The 22,907-nt window shown below is 40.3% G+C and overlaps 1 protein-coding gene across 1 annotated transcript in view; it reads left to right on the top strand.

Annotated features, from left to right (window-relative positions):
- Positions 1 to 18,254, top strand: part of LOC101855860 (protein transport protein Sec31A) — a 29,355-nt gene extending 11,101 nt beyond the window's left edge. Inside the window, exons 12-26 of the mRNA XM_035968925.1 lie at positions 456 to 626; positions 1,309 to 1,371; positions 1,927 to 2,044; positions 2,643 to 2,818; positions 3,486 to 3,612; positions 3,865 to 4,013; positions 4,687 to 4,857; positions 5,409 to 5,763; positions 6,335 to 6,467; positions 7,566 to 7,800; positions 8,990 to 9,067; positions 11,728 to 11,962; positions 13,678 to 13,733; positions 14,154 to 14,225; positions 14,692 to 18,254. Coding sequence (XP_035824818.1) covers positions 456 to 626; positions 1,309 to 1,371; positions 1,927 to 2,044; positions 2,643 to 2,818; positions 3,486 to 3,612; positions 3,865 to 4,013; positions 4,687 to 4,857; positions 5,409 to 5,763; positions 6,335 to 6,467; positions 7,566 to 7,800; positions 8,990 to 9,067; positions 11,728 to 11,962; positions 13,678 to 13,733; positions 14,154 to 14,225; positions 14,692 to 14,880 — 2,328 coding nt within the window. The 3' untranslated portion in view covers positions 14,881 to 18,254. The remainder of the gene's footprint in view (positions 1 to 455; positions 627 to 1,308; positions 1,372 to 1,926; positions 2,045 to 2,642; positions 2,819 to 3,485; positions 3,613 to 3,864; positions 4,014 to 4,686; positions 4,858 to 5,408; positions 5,764 to 6,334; positions 6,468 to 7,565; positions 7,801 to 8,989; positions 9,068 to 11,727; positions 11,963 to 13,677; positions 13,734 to 14,153; positions 14,226 to 14,691) is intronic.
- The last annotated feature ends 4,653 nt before the right edge of the window (positions 18,255 to 22,907 follow it).

Raw genomic sequence — 22,907 nt, 5'->3', positions numbered from 1 at the left:
GTCTGGCTTTGTTTGTTTTTTTCTCACCAAGGAAATTTGGAACTTTATGAAATAAAAGCTTGTGAATTATGCTCACCTTGTAGGCGTGCAACAGCAAGGAGGCTACCCTCTGCACCTCAGATTCTGTTGAAAAAGAAGATTGTATGCTCTGAAAAGACTACACTTTATTATTTACAACTCTACGCATAGCTGCTCTGATGTGAAAGATTATGAATTTCAAAGGGAAATAATTATTATCGAGAGAGATTGAACGTTATTGACCTACTGGTTCCTTTTGGTTACTCTTTTTTAGGTGCATTGATTCCCTTTATTTAGTCTTGACTAAGTAATTGAAGCCATCTGAGCAACTGTGTCAAAGTCTGAAATTTTTTACAAGTTTGAAGTGCAAATACTCTTTCATACTAGACTTATTTTCAAAATCAACGAGTCAATTCATTCTCTGTGTTTTTCCTCAGGTCAACTTTGAGAAAGAACCCAGGACTAAATTCCTTCAGCTCTTAGGATATGACCAGAACGAGTTAGCCAGGAAAGTGGTTGAGCACACAGGTACCGAAGTAGCAGCAGCCTCCAGTCGAGGAGTAGATGCTCAGGAACTGGCACAGAAAATGTCTCTCTTGAACACAGGGGTATGTTATGTACAGATTGGGCTTTTTCCTTAAGAGCTTTTTATTTTTGTAAAATATGTTTTAAAACTTATTTTAATGGTACTCAGATTTGTTTTCTAAGGATTTATGAAATTGTTTTTCTAAAAATTACTTGTATTGAAGTGAAGGCCTTATTAGTCACAGTTAGGGGGCTCTTGTTCAGTGATCAAGACACACAGGAGGGAAAAAAGAAAGTTTTAGAAAGGGCAAGGTAGGCAAGACTCAACTAGGATTTGAATTATGAATTTCTAACACTGGCTTAATTTGGTCCCAAAGACTGGGTCCCAGTGTCCTATAGGTATGTCTTAGCCTGCTGTGTATACAATTCCTGTCTGTCATAAGGCACTTTTGTAATTGGTTGTTTTAGTTTGTTTTTGTCTTGCCTGAAATTTGGTCAGGGGATATCGGGTATTACGCTATTTACTTTAGGACATTTTAAAAAAGTGATGTGCTTTGGATTGTTTTTTTTCACTGAGCTTTAACAAGTTGTTGGTGCAATCAACATAATTTCTTTCCTCCATGGTTTTTGTGTTACTTTTACTTCACATTAAATGACTGCTGTTGTGCCCATGGGCTTCCTTTTGCTTAAGCACAAACACACTGTATGCTTCTACTGTCTATCACATTTTGAAAATAAGCTGTTGTTTTTTCCCACAATTTTCAGAACATAATGAAAGCAGAGAGGCTTGCAGCCAGTGGCCAGGCATCCCCAACTGTTGGGTCTAAGGTAATTTTGTGTACACTGTAGTTAGCGGGATGATACTTTAGTCATGCTTTGCTTAACTAGCTTACATGCAGGCAGCTGTCTTAAGTGACCGTACCTTTTTTCTTTTAACACCTTGACTCATGGAATGCATCATGACTTATATCTAGAGGAAACCTGAGAAGAGCTATTAGTATAGCCTTAGACTCGCATATTCTGAAGACATTTTAACTTGGATAGTTATGAAATTAGGGGTAAAAATTACAGCTTGGAGAGAAGAGCCTAACTGGGTCCGTTCAAAGATACGGTGGACATTTGACTGGCAAGGGAACACTCCAAAAGTGATAGAAAGAGGGTTATACTTTAACTATAACCGGATGTCAAATACCAGTTTGTACTAATCAAGCTGATTTCTGTGATTGTTCAATATTTAATGATGTATTCCATTGAGCATACCATAAAAGACAATGTACTCGGGATCGGCGGTAAGTGGGAAAAGGTAGTTTGTACAAGTGATTGTCTTGAACAAGTGACTATTAGAACAAGCTGGACTGTAGTTGTACCGTTGAACTTTTCCAGACCCCCGTGGACAGTATTGATGACCTCTCGGATGGTTCTGCAGCCTTTGATGAAATTGCCGGCTCCCAGCAGAAAATGTCTGGGACGGAGACGCCTCTGGTCATACCTACTGATAATGGTGGGTATTTTTAACATTGATTGCATGTCTGTTGTGGAGGACGACACTAACACTGTTTTCATTTCAATGAGGGTACTCATTTTGTCTAGTTGCATTTCAAATTTAAAAACCCTTTGAAAGTGCAATTAAGTAATCGACATTTCCATTTGTGAAATGTTTCCAGTGTGTGAAATGTATGCTTTGTAGAATTGCCTACTGAAAGAGTTTATTCAGTTTAAAACCAGATAAATGGCTACTAGTCTTCATTTTCCATTTGGTTTGGTTTGTTATGTCTTAAATTGAACTGATAATTGTCCTGTATGGATCAATGCATAGTTTATGTAATCTGATCTGCTGCCTTATCGTCCCAGGATTATGCACATTGTATTTGTTGATTCTCATTTTATATTCAAGTTCCTCTACTAGTCAATAGAAAAACCTGTTTCGTGGGTTGATATTAACTTATTTTATATGTTTATATTCTCTGCTCATTGTTTTATCAAAAGTATATATATAAAAGTATGTTTTTGTAGTTATTATTGATGTTTTGGGTTTTACGGTTATGTTTAATGCCGTGAAGCATTTGCTTTAAGTGGCCCTTTTTTGTTTTTGTTTTCAGCTGATGGATTAATGACTCAAGCACTTCTGACTGGCAACTTTGAGGCTGCCGTGGAAATGTGCCTCAGCGAAGACAAAATGGCTGAAGCCATTCTGCTGGCTATTGCTGGAGGACCTGAGCTGCTCATTAGAACACAGAAGAAATACTTCATGAAGAATAAGTCCACCTTAGGCAGAGTGAGTGATGTTTATAATTCAACTGTTCAGTCTAGGACACCGCCATACGTCACTTTTCAAAGTTCCGTATGGGGTAGTTTAAAACTAAGCAGTCAATTTGTATTTGTAAGTTTTGCTATCAAGTGTCAGAGACTTGTATGTGGAATTTTCATGGTGGGTCTCTTTATTTAAGACCTAGGCCATTTTCACAACAGATAGCTTGACTCCAGTATGCTTTTGAGCCTATAAAGGAACATTTACTAATTTACATATATATATTATCCAGCCTTGTCTTAAAGACCATTACACAGTACCCCTCTTCACTCCCAGACGGGAATGGGTACCCAGCTAAGACTGTAAGATCTTGTCAGTGTAATTTTATCTTCATTCCACAATTACTCTAATCAATTTCGGGGGGTTTTCAGATAAAGCCACTATTTTGTATTTAAAAAAAAAAAATTTAATCACTTGGGAGCTTGTGGAATGACTCAAATGATTTGATTGGTTGAATTCTTGTAGAATGTCAGCTTGCTCTTATGCTTCCAAGGAAGCTGAGGCATATTTGAAATAATCATTTGATAAAAAGGTACTTCTTGTACATTTTGTGGCCTGCCAAGATTTGGTAACTTATGAGATAGAAAAGTTATTTTTGGTTATCTTTTGCTTATCTTGACCTTTTTGTTTTCAGCTGATTTCTTCTGTGGTCACCCACGACTGGGGCCACATTGTGGAGACGTGTGACCTGGACAACTGGAAGGAGGCTTTAGCCGTTATCTTGACCTATGCACTTCCAGAGGAATTCTCCCCTCTTTGTGGTGAGTTACCTTCTCCTCAGTAACATGGGTAGCTGATGGGTGACTTTTAATCCTTTCAATTAGGTGATTTTTGGGTATCGTATGTTTCTATTTTGTTTCAGTGTAAATTTTATCATGCTCTGTTTATATAAAAATGTGACTGCTGGCTCGCTGACTGTTCACAAAGCACTGCTAAACCAATGAGCCATCTCATTTCGCTGTTAGTCAGGAAGTTTAACGGAGGATCTTCACTTTTTCTTTCAAAACTTTCAGATGTTCTCGCGAACAGACTGGAGGCTGAGCGTAATGGGGAGCTGTCTCTGTACGCCAGTCTGTGCTACATCTGCTCGGGCAATGTTGACAAACTGGTGGAGAACTGGGTGAAGAACACGGAGAATGGAAACCAGCCTTTGGCCCTGCAGGTGAGAAGGAATGATGAAATCTAGGCAGTTTTATTGACTGTGAAGTTGCGCCTGAAATCCTGCCAGCGAGCACTCTGTTCTGCAGTTTTAATCTTAAAGGCATTTTCCTAAAGTGCGGTAATGTTAGTATCATTTATGAATGCGGCCCGTCAACGTACATAGTTTAGGCTGCTACATACAGGTATCTGGTAGGACTACTGATTTGAATCTCTTTCACTATTATGTAAGACAGCTGTCCTTTTTTAAATTATAACTATTGTTTGTGTGAGTGGGTGGTTGACAAATGCTATGATCTGGATTGCTCTTTCTTTCCCCGTCGAACATCTATCATCCTTATCTCTCTTCTCTCGTTTCCATCCTATGTTACTCTCTTGTAACACTTCTATCCTTTGGCACTTTTATGACCTTATCTGTGTTGCAAGGGCCATGTAACTCAGACTAAAACAATTGTTTCTGTGTGACCCAAATGGCCGCTGGATCGGAAAAGTAAAGTGTGCCTGTTAACCTTTTCCCATCACTAAATGATGGTTATTGTGTCTGTGCTTTTCTTTGCTTCTATTTTGTGCTGCAGCACAGTTGTCATCAGGTCTATTGTTATGTTTCAGTTGGCATTATGTTTCCATTTTCTAGCTGGATAGGTAAATATACTTTCTGTTGTTTCTTTTTCTGCCAGGATCTTGTGGAGAAGGTGATGGTCCTCCGTAAAGCTGTGGAGCTGTCAAGAGGGGCCGCTCCCAACGTGACAGGCGGGGCTTTGGCCGACAAGCTGAGTCAGTACGCCAGCCTTTTGGCCGCTCAGGGCAGCCTGGCCACCGCGTTGTCTTATCTCGGAAACTCTACAGATGTAAGTAACCCTTCGTGGTGTGTGTGTGTGTGCATGCCTTTTTGGTTTCTTTTTTTTTTTTATTGTTGTTTGGGTATTGGGGGGGTATGTGTTGTTGTTTGTTTTTTTCTTAAGTATAGTGTATAATCAAATGAGATTGTGCTGAAAGAAACCAGCATAACACGGTATGAATGAAAACAATAAGAAAGAGAGTGGTGGGTAAGCTAAACTTAGTGTGTCCTGTGTAATGGAACAGGGCTGTGTATAGCTGTTTTTTTTTTCTATTGTTCATGAGAAAAGGTACACAGTCCAAAGTAACCACTTTTCTCCTTGACAATGAGTGGTCATCTTGTACAGGTTAGATTGTGCTTTATTGATCCTCCAAAGAGACATTTTCTTTTTCTCACTGACACTGACAGGCCGTTGTTGTTTAAAATACTTAAATATGTTTGACTTTGCTCTTTTTGGTGTATGCCAGCAAATTCGGTATTACTCAGTTTTATTGTGACAGTGATGAACTGGCATAGCTTAGGTTTTCATTTTGTGTTTTTTGCCTTCTTTCTCACTGACAGATGGGCCTTGTCCTCCTACAAGACCGCCTGTGCCGGTCACTGGGTCCAAACGCCGCCCAGCAAGTGGTCAGTCCCTTCCAGCCGGTCAACGTGCTGCCCGAGGGTTCCCAACAAGCAGCACCAGCAGCTCGCAGCACAGCAGCCGCAGCCACAGGGGCGGGCCGGGGTCGTGTGGGAGGCTACCAGGCCACAGCGGGCAGAGACAAGTTCCAGACGACCACCACGTCCACCACCAACTACTACAACCAGAACCAGTACAACTACGCCCCCATGGGCACGGCCACCAACACGCAGACCTCCACCTACAACCAGATGCCTGTCACCTCCACCGCCCCCACCCCGTCGGCGCATAAAGGTCAGCATGCTTGTATTTCTGGTCCTTAGGTTTTGTGCTTCGTTGTACCTCTACTTCTGGTCGTTATGTCTGTGGTGTAGCGGTTTGACTCTTTGCTGTAGCACGTAGAAGACGTGAGTTTGTTTCACAAAGGGGGCAGATTTTTAGAAAGTGTCTCTGTCTGTCTGTTGGGATATTGTTGCCCAGATGGCCCAAGGTTTCTACTTTATGCCCTGATGCTTCTACTTCATATAACTGAGTTACATGGACTGTACTTCTTAGTTGGGAAGTGTGTGATCCTTTACATTTATGAAAGTGGCCATCTTACAAAATGTTAGAAATTTTCTGCAACTCTAAAACAGAAAAAGTAGGTGTATAAATGTGAAATGATTTTGATTTCTCCTCATGTAGTCATCTCATGTGATGTATGAGATCTCTACTGACTGTCGTCTGTGTGATATCTTTATCTGTTTCTCGTCTCTGGGAGATCTTCATCTGTCTTTCTTCTGTGTGAGATAACCATCTGGTTCTCATCTGTCTTTCCTGTGTTAGATCTTCAATTCATCTGGTTCTCATCCGTGTATGCACGCAGGTCTCTCTGGCCGGTACCCACACTACCCTTCGACCATGTCCTCTGCCTACGGCGTGGACACCTACAACCCAGGCTCAGGGTACATGCAGCCTGACTACAACCAAGGACAACAGCCTCAGCCAAACATGTACAGGTGAATATGCCAGTGTATTTTCCTTAACACTTTGCTGTCACACAGTTAGCAGTACAAAATACCCCATCTGGTCACCCAGTCAGGAGAGTGACTACAATTGACTTCTCGGGCCTGGCGCATTGCCAGGTGACCGGAACGGATAATTTTCATCGTCGCATTATTGCGCCAGGTGACCGCAGAGTGTTAACCACTTTACTGCTGATCAAAACATTTCTTATGAAAGCCAAGTAATCTCTGTGGTGATTGAAGAAAAGGGGGGGGATAAGTTGTGCCTAGCATATGCTATTCTGTTTCCAAAGCGGCGTAATCTGAACTTCATCTCGTTCGCGCGTCATAATGGGTGTATCTCGTGATTTTAAGTAGTGTTTACGGCTCAGCAGTGGAAGAGTTAACACCAAAGAGACCTACGAGGAGAATATATTGTTTTGCAAAATTCTTTGAAATAAACATATTCAACTTTGTCTGATTTAGTCTCCAATGACCAAAATTGTGTTGATAGTTGTGTAAAACTTCAACTCAAGCAACCAACCAGAGGCTGCAAACATTCAATAAACAAAAGTTGACATTATTCTCTGATGCCTATGTTTGTCTTTAATATAATATTCATGTGCATGTAATGTTCATTGATAAACAAAACAAAGTTTGAAAAATAATGTGAGAAACAAACCACTGTGTTGTTTCTGCTAACAATTTTTTTTTTCATTTCATATTGTTGCAGCCAACAAGTTATTTACTTCTTGCATTGATATGACTCACAAATTTAAATTTGTGGGTGGGTGATGGACACTGTGGTGTGGTTTGCTTCTTCTTTCCTATGAAACACCTATTTTCTTTATCTCTCCTTCCTATCTGTGTACGTTACTCTCCAGTAACACTTCTAATCTTGAGCTCTTATATGACCTAATTGTGTTGCAAGTGCCGAAAAAATGTTTAGTAAAGCAATAAAATTTCTTTCCTATCAAATAATCATCATCCTTATCACTCCTTTTCTGTATATGCTACTCTCTAGAAACATCTTTGGTGCTTGTATGACCTGTTTGTGCTGCAAACCTTTGAGGTAAAACAAACATTTTTTTCTTCCTTGTTGTTCCGCCACAGCCCGCCCAGCTACAACACGCCAGTGTCGTCGTCCGCTGGCCAGTACCCCAACATGTACAACCCAGTGAGCAGTGCAGCCCCTGTCTCCGCCCCCTACAACCCAGGCCAGGCCCCCTACACTCCCCCCACTCCGGCGTCCCAGCCCATGCCTGCCTTCGGCTCGTACCAGGACAAGCCCGCTGAGACTGCGTGGAACGACCCTCCCATCATCAAAGAGAAACCAAAGCCTGCACAGGTAGAGAGCTGGGATTTGTCTTCTCTTTAAGTGTTTGGAGGGTGGTACTGGAATGAAGCACAGTTGAATCTGCTCTAGCGGCCAAGTTTTACAGACAAGTGCTTCCAATGCGCGCCCCCTCCCCCCTGCATTTTTTCTATTTATGTGAGGCAGTGTGGTGAAATCAGGCGCTCGTCAAAACAATGAAATCAGAAAGAAAGGCATTTTCCTGGGTTTGGGTAATTTTTTTTCAAGTTTTAAAATTTAAAGGCTTGAAAAATGTTGAATTCCAATTTCCAAGGACTCAAGCTTTTGAAGTCACCAAACTTTGGTGGCCATTTTCTCGTTAACTTTACCCCTCATACCAGGCGATCCCACCACCTTCAATCGCAAATATCTCAACTACAATTCAACAAAGAGGGGTATTTTTTTCGCTAAGTGCAAGAAAAATGAACAAGCTTTAGGATTATAATAACTCTATATGCCCGAATTTTGATGAGTGCCTGAAACCACGGCGTCGTGACACATATTATAATGACACTGTCCAAGAGGACCACCTGTCTAAGATGACCACTTTTCTCCATGAAAATGTTTTGTCGTAAGGGTTCAACTGTACATCTCTAATATCACTCTGGTGCTAAGTGCTAGTTGTATGGGGACAGACAGTGGAAGTAATTTAAGTTTGAAATACAAGCAGGGAAAATGGAATGGAAAAACAACTGATGTCTGTCTTGCTTTTTTCCAGTGTTTGAATGGCCTTTGTCTTGTCAAGGCATTTAAGAAATTATTATTGAGATCAAGCAAAGTGTAGTCTGATTTTGGTTCCCGGACAGAGTTAACTCTTTATCTCTGGCAAGCCACTCCCAGCAGCTCACGGTCAAAACCGTAGTGCTGGTGAGCCGACCTCTCGGCTGCAATACTCTATGACGACTTCGACATCATATTACTTTTTGGTAATTGCCGGAAACAAATTTGTTTTACTGGGAGATCATTCATTAGATGAAGAACTATCTAAATAGGTTCACTTTTTAAAATTTAATGACCATTTAGTGATTAGATTTTTTACTAAAATAGGGCCCTGGCATAGTAGGTTTACCCCCCACGAAGATAAAGAGTTAAAGATTAGCCTATGACCACGAACATGGTGTTTTATCGGTGTAGATGAAAAGTGAGCTCAGACTGGTAACTCTCCACTATTGTGTGTTTACAGCAACCAGGAGCTGACCCACCGGGGGCTCCGTCCTACCCAGGTCTATACAACCCTGCCGAGCACCAGCCTGCTCCACAGGTGAGTGGATGAAGGATGTGTGTGGGTCGGGGTGTGTGTGGGTGGATGGGGGGATGTGGTTTGAGGGAGGAGGGAAATTAGATGCTGTAGGTTTAAGAGTTAAAGCATTGAAAGAGTCGGTGTTTGCTTATTTTTTCTCTCCATGAGACTTCATCTGTCGGGGGGGAAAACTTTGTGAGGAAATGACACTCTTGAATAGTGATGTGTCTGATTTGCTTGAGAAGAAGCCTCGTCATGACTGACCAAGCTGCAGTAGTATGCAGTGCATGTGTTTGAAATGCTTGTTGCTTTAACCCTTTCCTGTTCACATTCTTCAACAACAAATGGTCATCTATTTGTTTGACTTCCTATGCACATAGCAGCCTTGTAGTGTTCACATTTTTCATGCTTAGTGGAAGTAAAAATGAAAATTGTGATTGTTAATGCGGCTCTGATACACTTTAATTTTTAGAAATGCAAACAAGGCTACAGTTTATTGTTAGTCATTTATTTTTACCTTTGTTTAACTTGTTGTTAAGGGAATCTTTTGGAAGAAGTGATGCACTTATGTGGCCCTTTTTTCTGAGTAGAAAGCTACCTCTGAAATTTATATCAGACGGTTTGGGCCAGGTTGATTGCTAGTTTTGCGCATTAATTCTGCCAATTTTGGCAGGGTCGAACAGGAAAAGGTTAGAGGAAAAGCTGCACTTTTGATGAACTCCAGGGGCATGCACAGTTTCGTCGACAAGGACACTACGCAAAAATTCAGATTGAATGAATGAGGAAAAGATTAAGAAATGTCTGTTAAGTTTCATTTCAAAATTGCAATCATAGTAATTGCTTGCTGCTCCTTCCAAATCTTAATCAGTGAAAAGTGAGGTCAATTTGCAGGCGATGTCATGCAAAATCCACAAGATCAATCTCTGTAAGATGTTAAAAATATTTGTTGGGTCTATGAAAAAGCACCATTTGTTGTCTTTCTAAGTGCCTTTTGCTACCATAGATTCAGGCTTTCATTGCTGTCAAGTTTACAGGGGTTTTTTAAGGAGAGTTTAAAAAGGGGTTATGTGAGCATACTCATTGTGATGATTACAGAGAATTAATTACTTGCAGGATTGGTGATTTTGTCCTCTTTTCCACTACCAACATGTGTTTATGATCTTATTTTGACTGTTTTAAGTGTAAAGAATGTTCAGATCCTAGTTGTAAGAGATGGGCTGAATAAAAGGACAAAATATTGATCTATTTATTGGGAATGTTACTTAGCCGTTCCTGTTCAAGATGCATTTTGTCTAACTTTCTCTGTCATTCAAATTATTGGTATATATATATGCAAACTTTATCACCATGTATAATTGTTTTGTTCTTCTTTAACAATGTTACATATTGTTTTCAGTTTACTTAACCACTATTTTTAAGTTGTACTGTAGCCATAAGTAGATTCTTGGTATTGGCCAGTATGTTAAGTTTTTCTGATCTTGTTCCCCCATTATTTACAGGGGTGAATTGTAACATTGTAGTCACATCTCTGCTTCCAATTATTCTCACTGGCTGTATGGATGTCATCACAGCATAACCACACCGTATCATTTTCACAGAATCATTTTGTGTTCCAGTTCTGTTAAATAAGTTTTGTTTGGAGCAAACGGCTTCCACCTCTCTGCTCACTATGTTGTTTCATCCCCCCCCCTCCCCTCCATCCACCCCCTAAAAAATGAAGAAAATAATGTTTAAAAAAGTCAAGAGCTTTTCTCCTGCCCTTAAAGGAAGAGGTTTTGTTTGGGTTTTTTCTTAAAAACCTGAGCCTTTCATTTGGGTCTGATCAGTCCACTGAAAGTTTATTTAACAAAAACTAAGATAAGATATCAAGAGATATATAAAATGGAGAAGCATGAAAAACTTTACCGTCAATATATGCCTTTGAACGCGCATGTGGTCAATTCTGAGTGTCTGGAAGTGTTAAAAGACCTCTGATTGCTCTCAAATGCATGTTATGGAATATATAACAGCAGCAAATGATGATGTTGAAGTTTTGCCTGTTATGAAGGGATGGATTGTTATCTTGTTTTTTAAAGTCTGGACAAGTCTTGAATTGATTGTGCTAACATGCAGCAAGTTGCAGTTGCGGTTGGAAAATATTACCTTCTCGGGAGATTTAGTTGGAGATCAAAGGAGATGAGAAACAAGCTTCTTTAAAAGATAACATTGCTCAATAAATGGAAAAACTCTATCATGGACGCAGCACCCAGTCCATTTGTTTCATGGAAAAGCAAGTACAGTATCACAGCATGACAATAAAAAATATGTGATTTGGGTTACTAATCTTAAACTTTATTCTCTCTCTGTCTTTCCCTCCTACCGATGTCTGTAGTGTAGCCATTGTCACTTCGCGTTCGGAGCAGGAGACCCAAAGTTGGGAGAGAATTTTTATCTAGTATCTCAATCTTTCTGCAGGGATGTTGTATCCCTGTTGGCGCTGGTTGGCCTTGACAGGCAGAGAGGAATCCCTCCTCCTAAATGATTGAAATTGTGCCAATGGGGGCATGAAATTGGTTCTTTTTTATTTTAAAAACCCCAAAACTCTGTCACTCTCTCTCTCTGCAGGTTCATTAGTGCATCCACTGTCATTGTCTAATCTATGTCTATTTTCCACATGCCTCTTTCTGGGTTCCCCTCCCCAGCCTTTACCTTCCTATAACGCGGGAGGCTATGCTGGATTCCACCAAAACCCTATGCCCTCTTCACAGGCCCCTCCGCCAGCCCAGATACAGGTAATGTACACACACACACACACACACACACACACACACACACACACACACACACACACACACACACACACACACACACACTTGTTGGGCAGGCAGCACTCGACACAGCGAGGTCTCCTTAAAGTATGTGGAGCCAGGGAATTATAACGTAGAGAGAGTACTTGTATCTTTGGGTATTGTTTGAGGGTGCCACTGGTAGGTCCTGCCGTGCCCCATTTTCAAAAGTGTGGTATGATGGAGTTTAACCCTGAGCAGTCTATATATTCATGTTTATATGAAGATTTCTAATTTTCACCTTTTTTTTTTTTTTTTCACTTTGAAAAGGTTTTTTTTAAAAAATCCACTCAATTGCCAGGCAGGAATGAAATGTCTTTAATAGAGAGGGGGGAAAATACTACTGAGCCCATTTGTGTAAATTCAAGTTACAGGGTTGTTGACAGTAGGTTTCTCCTTCATCTAAACTCAGTCAAAGAAAATGGAACTTCACTGGAACACACTATTGTAATCTACAGTACTATTTTTTTTTCTGTGGCTGTTTGTACCTTGATCTTGATTTTAAAATATATTTTTTTTGTGTGTGTGTGTGTAGCTTTTTTCCCCAGTCGCGACTTAATTATATGTTGCTGTACTCAAAGCTTGAAAACACAGTGTCCTCACTTTTCCACTTCTCCCCACTTCTCACTTTCAATTTATGTTTACTTGATGGTTTTGAAATGGTGTGTCCCCCCAGTGATTCTGGTACCTCAGATTTTACTGACATAGTTAATGTTGTTGTGGATAGTGAGAACTTTTTTTTTACTTGTGCGTTCTTCCATTCTTTTTGTTGTAATGAAAAATATGTGTATTTATTTAAGTTGATGATTTACTAACAACTGAATGCAGTAACTTCATTTTCTCTACCACTAAACTGGTTAGTACAAAATGACTTTTGCCAGCTAAATTCTATGTTTGTTAGAAAATAACAGTTTGGCTGTTCTGCATGTGTTGGCTGTGCTCACATTTTGCAAAAATAAAGAAAGATTATTAACAAAGCATGGGTATGATAACACATTAGGAAACTAGTGAAGTTTAAAATACAGTAGTGAAAAAATACCAAATTGATATTGATACAAAATCAGACAGTGAAAGTGAAAGTTGTAAATTTGAAATGCAAACAGAAAGTAGTGTGAAAAAAGGCTGAAATAGGATTTGTTTGAGTACAGCTCATCCTGATACCTAACAGTTTGAGCTAATGTGCCTTGCTTACCGAAACAGTGACAGTTTCTTAATGTTTGTGTTTTCAATTGCAGTTTAAGTGTTTATTGTCACATGGATCAGTAACGAACTGCAGCTTTATTGCTCATCAGGATATATGGTATTATGAAAGATGGCAGGTCCAAATAGTAGAACAAAATATTGTCTATGGTGTAATGATCAGATGCTTTTCCATCGCACGCAGAATACCAGAATTTAATTTCTGAATGAGGTGTTTTGGGGGGAGTATGTCCATCTATCTGCTGAAGTGCTATTTTACTGACAGGCAGAGTAAAATTGGCCTGCTTCCTAAATGGCCTAACTTATGTTGATGGGAACATAAAACATTTACATCTACAAAAATAGTAGTTTTAGTCCCATGGCTTTACTTCTTCTGTTTGCCACTTCCCTGTGACTAGTAAAAATTTTGTTGTTACATTAAATACTATGAGGATGCTGCTTTATTATAGTGAAATCCCCTGCTCGTAAATTATTGCTTGTAATTTTTTAGTCTGGGAGCTGTCGGATTAATGCCGCTTTTTAAGTTTTTATTTCGTGCGCGTCCCCCTCCCGTATGCTTCTACTCATGTTGTTAATTTTTTAGTCCTTTTAGTTGACATTTACCAGATATGACACCTGTCTTTTTGCTTGTGAAGAGCTGTCTGCAGATGGCGCCCAATGCTGTGAGTTTTGTCTTGTCTTTGGGTGTCTGTGTGTGTGGGGGGGGGGGGGGGGTTGATATACGCATGCGCGCGCTCTTTCAGGCGGAGTTTTACACGAAGGAGTTAATGTTTTTTGTGTATGTACCCTATGTGTTTTGTGAGTGCATACAAATGGGTGTATGCGTTTGGTTGTATTTATATGTTTCATAGGTATCTCTTTGATGCAAGAGTGTTTGTGTTCTGTGGGTTTATACATGTGACAAGGGATGTGTATATGCTTAGGTTTGAGTTCTATTTTTTCTTTTTGTCTCTTCTTAGCTCTGGCCATAGAATCATGTTAACAGGTCATGGAGATTTTAGACCTGTGAGGAGTTTATTCATTTCTATCTCCCGTCTTGAACACAAATCCATTGTCTTTCTTTTTTTTTCTTCACTTTTCAGCAAATGAAGCGAAAATTGGAGGATGTTACCCGAAAGCTGGAACTTCTGTATGACAAGTTGAGAGAGAATATGGTGAGTCCCAGGCAAAATGTTGTCAATGTTTAAACCCTTGTATGTTTTCAACTTTGCCGTGGTTTTTGGGGGGGATTTGTTTTTTGGTGGGGGTGTTTAAAGGGTACAGGTTTTCTTTGTTTACTCAAAGGTTTGTAATTGTAACATTTAATTGTTTAGTAACAAACAGAATCTTCGTTTGATTTTTGTATAAATTTTAAAGGAAAAATCTACAGTTCAAGAAGTTTGTGATTATAAGGTTGTTTTTTTCTGGAGCTGGGTCGTCAAGAAGGAAAGAAAAGATAACTTACTTTTCCTTTCGTCTCTTTCCTGGTTGCTTCCTCCTTCACTGGCTCTCACTCATGATTGTTTCTTTCTCTCGCCCCCTTCCCCCTCCTTTTTTACGATATTTCTCATGATTGTTTTTCTTTCTCTTTGCCCCCCCCTCCACTTTATCTCTCATGATTGTTTCTCTCCCACCTCCCAGCTGTCCCAGTCGGTGCTGATGGGTCTCCACCAGATCATCCAGTCCGTCCAGCAGTACGACTACAACAGCGGCCTCAACGTCTACACCGGCATGGTGGCTCAGGGAAACTTCTCCGAGATCTCAAACTTTATGCCAGCCATCAAGGTCCTCCTGCAGTCTGCTGCTCAGATGCAAGTGTACGTTCAGTAGACAGACCCAACTCAGGCCAGCTGTTTCGCTTAGGGTTTTTCTTGTAAAGTACACTATGTTAGGTGTATATATATATATATTTAATTGATTATATCTGCTGAGATATTTTTTTTGGTCTGAATATTCATGTGAAAAAACATTTTGTCAAATGGTGTGTTTGATGAGAGTAATGGTTGTTGTGAAGCTTAATTGTCAATGTGAAATTCCTGTTGTAGCTTCAAGATACATTTCCCTTCTGAAGCAGAGTTGCACAGTATCTACTGACTAGCTCCTGGAGCGGAGTTGAGCTGTGTTTTACTCTCGGAATGCGCACCTAACACTGCCGTGGTGTGCCTTTCTATCAGATTTAGGCAGAATGTCCAGTTAGATATGAATTAATGTGAAGCTGTAAAGCAAAAGTAGAATTGCTCTTCTTTCTTTGATGAAATAGGTGTGTAACAAAGGAAAACTGGATTGTCACAACTATGATGGAAGAAATACTTAACTTGCCCGTACAGTACCACAGAAAACTGACCCATTGGAAGCAGTGGTTTTTGGGTTGTTGTTTTTTTTACATTATTCAAGTCTTTGACTATGTTTTACAAGAGATTCCAAATAACTCGTGGGCCAAAATTGGAAAAATTGGGAGAAATCGTTTGAAATGCCCAATACTAGAACTGACACCATGGTATAAGTCACTCAAGGGCATTTCATGAGATAAAATATTAGATTATTTGCTTCCAGCTATGAACTGGAAACTATTGATTTTAATTTTCAAGACAGTTTTGTTTTTGTTAATTTGATCATCAACACACCCCGTACCACATTCATTGTTGATTACAGGGTCGACCAGGGGACAAACTGAAATGGCTCATAGGCCCTAGTTTGTCTTTTGCCTTAGATGATGACTGTTTGTTGTAGCCCACACTTGTTTCCAAGGCATGATACGATTGAAACGATAAGACTGTTGTAAAACTTTTATGTGAGCAAAAGTGTGGACACGAGAAGTCTTATGGTAATTTTTGAATCAATCGTATTCCTGTGCATGAGTTAATGTCATCTAGTCTTTAATCTAAATATATTTTGTTTTGTTTTTGTGCCAACCATGTGAATAGATTAATGCAAGCCTGTGTATGATTGACTACTTTCATATATGTTTTTGGCAGCATAGCATTTATGTTTTACAGCGTAAATTTTTACAGCAGTTGGGAAGAAATACAAGTGTTAATTCTCTAGTTTTTCTTTACACTTTTCTGTCTCTCAACATGTTGATTTTTGCTCCCTCGTGGTTGATTCTTCTTTCTCTTCTTGTGATTGCCTCTTTTTTCTCATGATTGCTTCTTCTCTCTCGTCTTTTGATTGTCTTTTCTCTCGCATGATTGCTTCGTCTTTCTCGTCTCATGATTGCTTCTTCTCTTTCATTGTCTCCCTCATGATTACTTTCTCTCTCTCACATCTCCCTCTTGATTCCTGGTAATGTACACACAGATGAGAAAAGAAGTGTCAAATACTTTTTGTGCATGTGCTGGTGTCTCAGTAAAGCTTGTTTGTGGCATTATTTAATGTTGAATGATTTTGTTCTGTTACTGGAGTTTGTCTCCATAGTTCTTTATTGTAAATAGTCATGATGTAGATATGAACCATGTGGTTTAATTATTTCAGTATTCTTGGTTTGTTTTGAAAGATGTTCGTTTGTCATGAAATGATTTTAGAAAAATACTTTGATTCATTTGGTCTGTTGATATGGGTATTCTTATTGCGTTTGTGGAACGAACAAAGTCTTCACATAATTTCTTTAAAAATTGCTGACAACTTAAAATTTGATTGCGTAGAGTTTTGTGTCCATGAAGACTTCAAGGAATCAGAAAAAGTACTTTTTTTTTGCTCATCAGTAAACCTCACAGTTTAAAAAAATTCTGCAACTTTCATAAAAAGCATGACAGGAGCAAGTCGAAATGTGGCTTTTTCGCTGACAACTTCTCAATGGCTTATCAAGAGTGTTTTAGGGAAAGGGTTATTTGCTTCCCAGGGGTTTATGTTTGCAGTCAGCAGATTATGACAAGTTAAAGAAAAGACAAAGATGTGACTTGCGCAGAAGAGATGTGAAGAAATTGTAAATGCTGACCTCTACTCTTCTTACTCGTATGGTCACTTCTCTTTGTTCACCTTTGAAAAGTGTGATTATGATAATGTGCTAGCTCCTTCTTTTCTTTAAAATGAGATTATATGGTGTTGTTTATGATTTTAATTTTGGATAAGGGAATTTTTTTCGGTTGCAAGTTTGTTATCCTTTTATTTGATTCAATATGAGTAACATTTTGTAATCGCAGTGTAAAGTTATACACTCAGTCATGGTTTGCTGATACAGCATCGTTACGAAATAAAGGCCCATCTGTTGAGCTTATTGTGATACTTATCTTCTACTCAAGCACAATCATATAGTTTTGTTTTATTTTTTTCCTTTCCCTCTCCCCCTACCCCACATTGTTGTATTTTGCTTCAATGAAAAATTTAATTTGGAAAAATACATTGTACAACAAACTGAAACTTAAACAGCAATTACAGTCGGACGGTCCAAGACAATGACAAATGACTCACTCATTCTCCTGTGATTTGTTTTCAGAAGGAAACCATGGTTTCATCCTTAAATTTGCGGCAATATGTCTTCTGTTTTAGCTTTTGTACATATTATATTTTATGTTATTGATAAGTGTGACAATATTTTGTCGTATGGGTATGCTAGCTCTCAGTACTGTAAAGCGGAAGTGAGTTCTGTATACAGTAGCTGTGCCAATGAGCAGTTTGAAAAACTGTATTAAAATGTTTCGACACTGTTCTTGCCCTCATAATCTCATGAAATTTTGTTGAAGTCATGTTCAGTGGGGAAAAAAGACAAGGGGGCTTGGATTCTCTGGTCTCACCTCTGTTACAGCTTTGAGTAGCTTGAAGTGCATGACTGAACTCACTGAATGGTTTGTTTTGTTTGTTATCGATTTGTTTTGCTCTGACAGTGTGAATGTCTGTGACTTGTGATTCTACAAGTAGGGCCTACTACTTGTAGTACTGTAGGGAACAGGACTAGTCTGTGACCAGCTTGTTCTGACCCTCTCCGAGGACTCTACTGCTGCTGCTAAATAGCGTACACGTAAATGTTTCCATTATTATGTTCCTCATCACTGTGTTTGTTCTCTTTGTGCTTTCTAGTTGTACTCAATCTATGTATTTTGTTGTTTTTTTGTGTGAGAAAGAGAAAGAAACCACAGGTGTTGTCACTCCTGAGTGCTGTGCGCGTTCGTTCACGTTAAAGTGTAGCTAGTTGTGCAACAAAGGTAATCCTCTTACATGTACTTCTTGTTTGTCTTTCACCATTGAATAAAACTATACAGATCATCATTCTGTTGAAGACTTGTTTCTTTTTTGGGATGTTTGAAAGGTGCCACTGTAAATCCTACTCTTTTTTTTCACCTTCTCGTTCCTGTCTGTCTGTTTTGTTTGCTATACAGGTGTTTTTGTGTCTGTGCGTTTTTCTTTACTCCAGATTTCTTTTTGTGGGTCATTGGAGGGTGCTCTGGTGTTGTTTGCTCCTTTCCTATCAAACATTCTTTTTACCTCCTCCGTTAAAAATTTTTTTAAATGAAACCCTCTAGTAACACCTTGAATCTTTGGCACTAATTTAGTCACTAATGTATCGCGACCTCAATGCTTTCTTGTTGTATCTCCTTTTTTTATTTTACATTGAAAATGTGACTTTTTCTTAAGCTCACTCTGTGGGTGGTTGGCGGGTGCTCTGGTGTGGTTTGCTCCTTCTTTCCTATCAAACATCTATCGTCCTTATCTCCTCTTTTTCTTTTTTTATGTTTGTTACTCTCTTGTGACACCTCTAATCTTCTGGCGCTCGTATGACCTTATGGAGTTGCGAGCGCCGTAAAACCTTTACTAAAACAAAACATAAGCTCACTCTTTGTTATGACCTGTTTTCGCTGTTTAAAAAAATGGAAATACGCTGTATGTTACGACCAGCCTGTGTTGCAAGTGCTGTACATCTCTTATTCAAACAAAAACATAGAATTTTTATCTTGGGTCCCAGTTATGGAGGCAGGAGTTCTCCGACCCTCTCTCTGAAGAGGTCGTCTGTCCTAGCATTTGACCTGGAGCCTGGGAGTAGGATCTGAAGTTGAGGTCTTCACTGTTCAAGGAAACTATACATGTACTGTCCTTTCACCAGGGCGCTCTGTTAACTTGCCTGTGTTTTTATCATTTTCTTCAAAAAGCTCAAAGCCTGATCCTCGTCCTAAAGTTCCCATTCATGTCTTTCCATCTTGTACTTGTAATGTAACTGAAGGTGGTTTGAGGGCGCCTCTGACTGGAGTTCGGCGAAATAGAAGATATAAAAGATAAGGTGACTTATGGTCTCTGCTTTTGTTAAGGCTAATGAGACAAACTCTGGTAGAGAAAATAAGTTTGCCTCATTTTGAGCAGTTAACTGCTTCATTTCCACTCGTGGATTTGCGCAGCTTGCAGATTTATCTCTTGGCTTCAGCATTCTTGAAAGGTCATGAACTGCTGCCCACTGTGATTGATGCTCTCCTTGTAGGTGGGTGGTTGGAGGGCGCCACTGGTGGTAGGTCCGACTTCTTTACTTTCCCTTTGTTGTTTCTGTCTGGCTGTCTTACTTTATTCCAGCAGTAAATGAACATTATTGTGTCGATGTGCTTCTCCTTACTCAAGCAAATCTCCTAGAAGGTCTGTCAGGTGCTGGGCTCGACCATATTGACGGATTTATATTGGAAGTCCCTCAGAGACATTTTCAGGATACCTTTGTTACGCTTTTTTTAACACGCGTGTCCTACGCTTCTCCACAGTCCCGAATAGAATCAGCTTTTGGGATTCGAGATAGAAGCAGAGTCAGCCAAAGATTCTGTATTATATGCGTACTATCTTTAAGTCAGACGAGTAATCGTAGGCTTGCGAACATGTGTTTTTGCTTTCTGCTCGCTACCGGTAATTTCCTGTGAGAGGAGAGGCTTGCTGTATTGTGTCGTGACTTCACAATACAGCAAGCCTCTCCCGTGGTGTGTGGTAGGCGGGTGCTCTGGTGTGGTTTGCTCCTGAACTTTGCTATAAATAACATATATCGTCTTCATCTCTCTTTCTTCTTTTTTGTGTTTGTTACTCTCTCGTAACACCTCAAACTTCGACACTTATATGACCGTATTTTGTTGCAAACGCAAACTAAAAAATAAACCTCCGTGGGAAGGCGGAATATAGTATTTACAGCAGATTCTGTATGGGCACAAAGAAGCAGGCTAGCCTAAAGAGAAAGTAATAAGGGAGATTTATATGTGAATAATCAAGTGCGTTGTTGGAAACAGTACCACTGCTTTTGAGGTAAAGACAGGAGTTAGACAAGGATGCAACGTGTCAACAATTCTGTTCAACCTGGCCATTGACTGGGTCATGAGGAAAACAACAGAGGATACATCAAGAGGCATAAGGTGGACCCTCTTCTCCACCCTCGAGGATCTTGACTTTGTCGACGACCTTGCACTATTCTCCCATACCAGCCAGCACATGCAGGAGAAAAAAAACAGACTCCGCAAATATGGGCGCCAGGTTGGGTTAAGAATAAGCCAGAAGAAAACAGAAGTGATGACACTGAATGTAGACTCTCCAACGCTGATTAGGGTGAACAACACAGACCTATAACAGACACATTTACCTACCTAGGCAGCATAATCAAAACTGACGGCGGCACAAAGGAAGACATCATGAACAGACTCGGCAAGGCAAGATCTGTACACAGAAGCATGATCAACTTCTGGAAGTCAGGGCAGTTTAGTATACAAACCAAGTTAAAGCTGTATAACAGCTGTGTACTATCCACACTCCTATATGGAGCTGAATGCTGGAGGATGACTGATCATGACCGTGCCAAGCTATCTTCCTTTCATACAACCAGCTTACGCCAAATACTCAAAATCTTTTGCCCGACAAGATTTCCAACGCAGATCTGTTACGTAAATGTAAGCAAGAGGACATGACCACCATAATAAAAAGGAGAAGATGGAGATGGATTGGACATGTTCTGAGAAGAGAACCAAACTCTTTTGTGAAGACTGCCCTCCACTGGACACCCGAAGGACGTCGCAAAAGGGGCAGACCCAAAGTGACCTGGAGACGCACAGTAGAGTCTGAAATGAAGTCCTGGAATCATTCGTGGGGAACGCTGACCAAGATGGCTCAAAACAGACAGAGCTGGAGATCCTTTGTTGCTACCCTAAACGCCATATGTGAATAAACGCGACTAAATACCGATAGGCCTTTATCAGTGGACTCTCGTGTTCTGGAGGTTACCGTGTTCGCCTCTCGTTCAATAGGTCCCCACGTTCGAAACCTGACAGCAACATGGGTGGTTGGTGGGTGCTCTGGTGTGGATTGCTCCTTCTTTCCTATCAAACATCTATCGTCTTTATCTCCCTTCCTTCATTTCTGTGTATGTTACTCTCTTGTAATACACAATCTATTCTTCGGCACTTATATACCTTATTGTGTTGCAAGTGCCGTAAAACTCTTACTAAAACTGGCAGCAACAGAAAACATTTTTCAATAAAATTTCCCCCTTTCACCTTCTTTCATGCTCTCGAACCATACTCGGTCGTCTGCTTTCATTTCCACTTTCTCCCCCCCCCCCCCCCACCCTTTGCCCCCTCCATTGGGCTCCTGCAGCCTTTCTAAATTGTATTGCTACTTCTTGGTTCTTACCGTTGTCTTTCAGCCACACCCCTGATCACATGGATTTTCTGGCCTGGCCATGCAGGGGTTTAAGGAAATGAAAAAGCCGACAGACTGGGTGGTGAGGCCGCCTCAGTAGACAGTAGACAGCACGGTTCAATCCTGAAATGTCTCTCTCGCCACCTGATTGGAGAGGAAGATAAGGAGGCAGAGGCCACTGCTGTGGAGATGATGATGATTTTGGGAGTAGCCTACAGAAAGGAGACAGAAAAACTGGCACCCTTGCAGGAAAGAACAGAAGAACGTCCAATCAGATATGCACTGGCACAATCAGTAGAAAGACCCTCCGCGACATTTTAGAGAGAGTAACGGAACATCAAAGGGCGTGTCCGGAATGCAAGGATGTCGCTTGTTGAAACAATATACAATGAAATGAACCCTGCTCATAGGGTAGGTAAGGTATGCCAGCTAGCCTTCTCGAATAAGGGCGAACAATCTCGGAGGTCCCGTTTGCAAGTTGCGCACGTAAAAGATCCCTTGGTTGTCCAAAATCGATAAAAATAGGCTTCGGCCGCCTCCCAGGCAAAATTCAAAATTAATTCCTACCAACCTGAAAATGTAAAATGTATCCTGTGTGCTCATATATGAACTTATGCAGTTGCCAGCACCGTAAAACACTTACCAAAATAACGAATACCGATATTATATTATGATTCGCTCTCTCACATACACTCACGCACACACACACACACACACACACACACACACACACACACACACAGTGTGACACACACACACACACAGTGTGACACACACACACACACACACACACACACACACATACTTCCCATCGTCAGAAAAAAGTGTGAGCTTCAGCACCTACATCTACACGGTATTGAAGCAAGATATTAGTGCACCCGGACACCGGCATAATATGTTCAAAAGCTATGTATACTATACTATAATTAATAGGCCTATTACTATGAACTCGTTCGTGAGTGACATCTTCGAATTGCATTTGTGCCCCAGCCGCAGCGCCGCTGTGCTATTTCTTAGTCTTTCATGTGTATCATTCTATCACACACACACACACACCGCGCGACACACACACTTTATTATCACTTTTATTTTCACACGAAAGTCGAAGTCAGGCAGAAGGAAAAAAGAAAGAGAGGCTCTTGGAAAGAAAGGGTCTTCTCAGTACGCACACGAATCGTGCGTTACCGATCAATAGCAGACCCTCTGACTCGGAAAAAAAGTTGCCGACGACGAATTTCTTTCTCTTCCTATTTTTCAGTTGACAGTGATTAAACAAA

Source organism: Aplysia californica, unplaced genomic scaffold (genome assembly GCF_000002075.1).
Source record: "Aplysia californica isolate F4 #8 unplaced genomic scaffold, AplCal3.0 scaffold00097, whole genome shotgun sequence".
NCBI lineage: Eukaryota > Metazoa > Mollusca > Gastropoda > Aplysiida > Aplysiidae > Aplysia > Aplysia californica.
The sequence above is the reverse complement of the archived record's forward strand: the minus strand, read 5'-3'. Positions and strand labels throughout refer to the sequence as shown.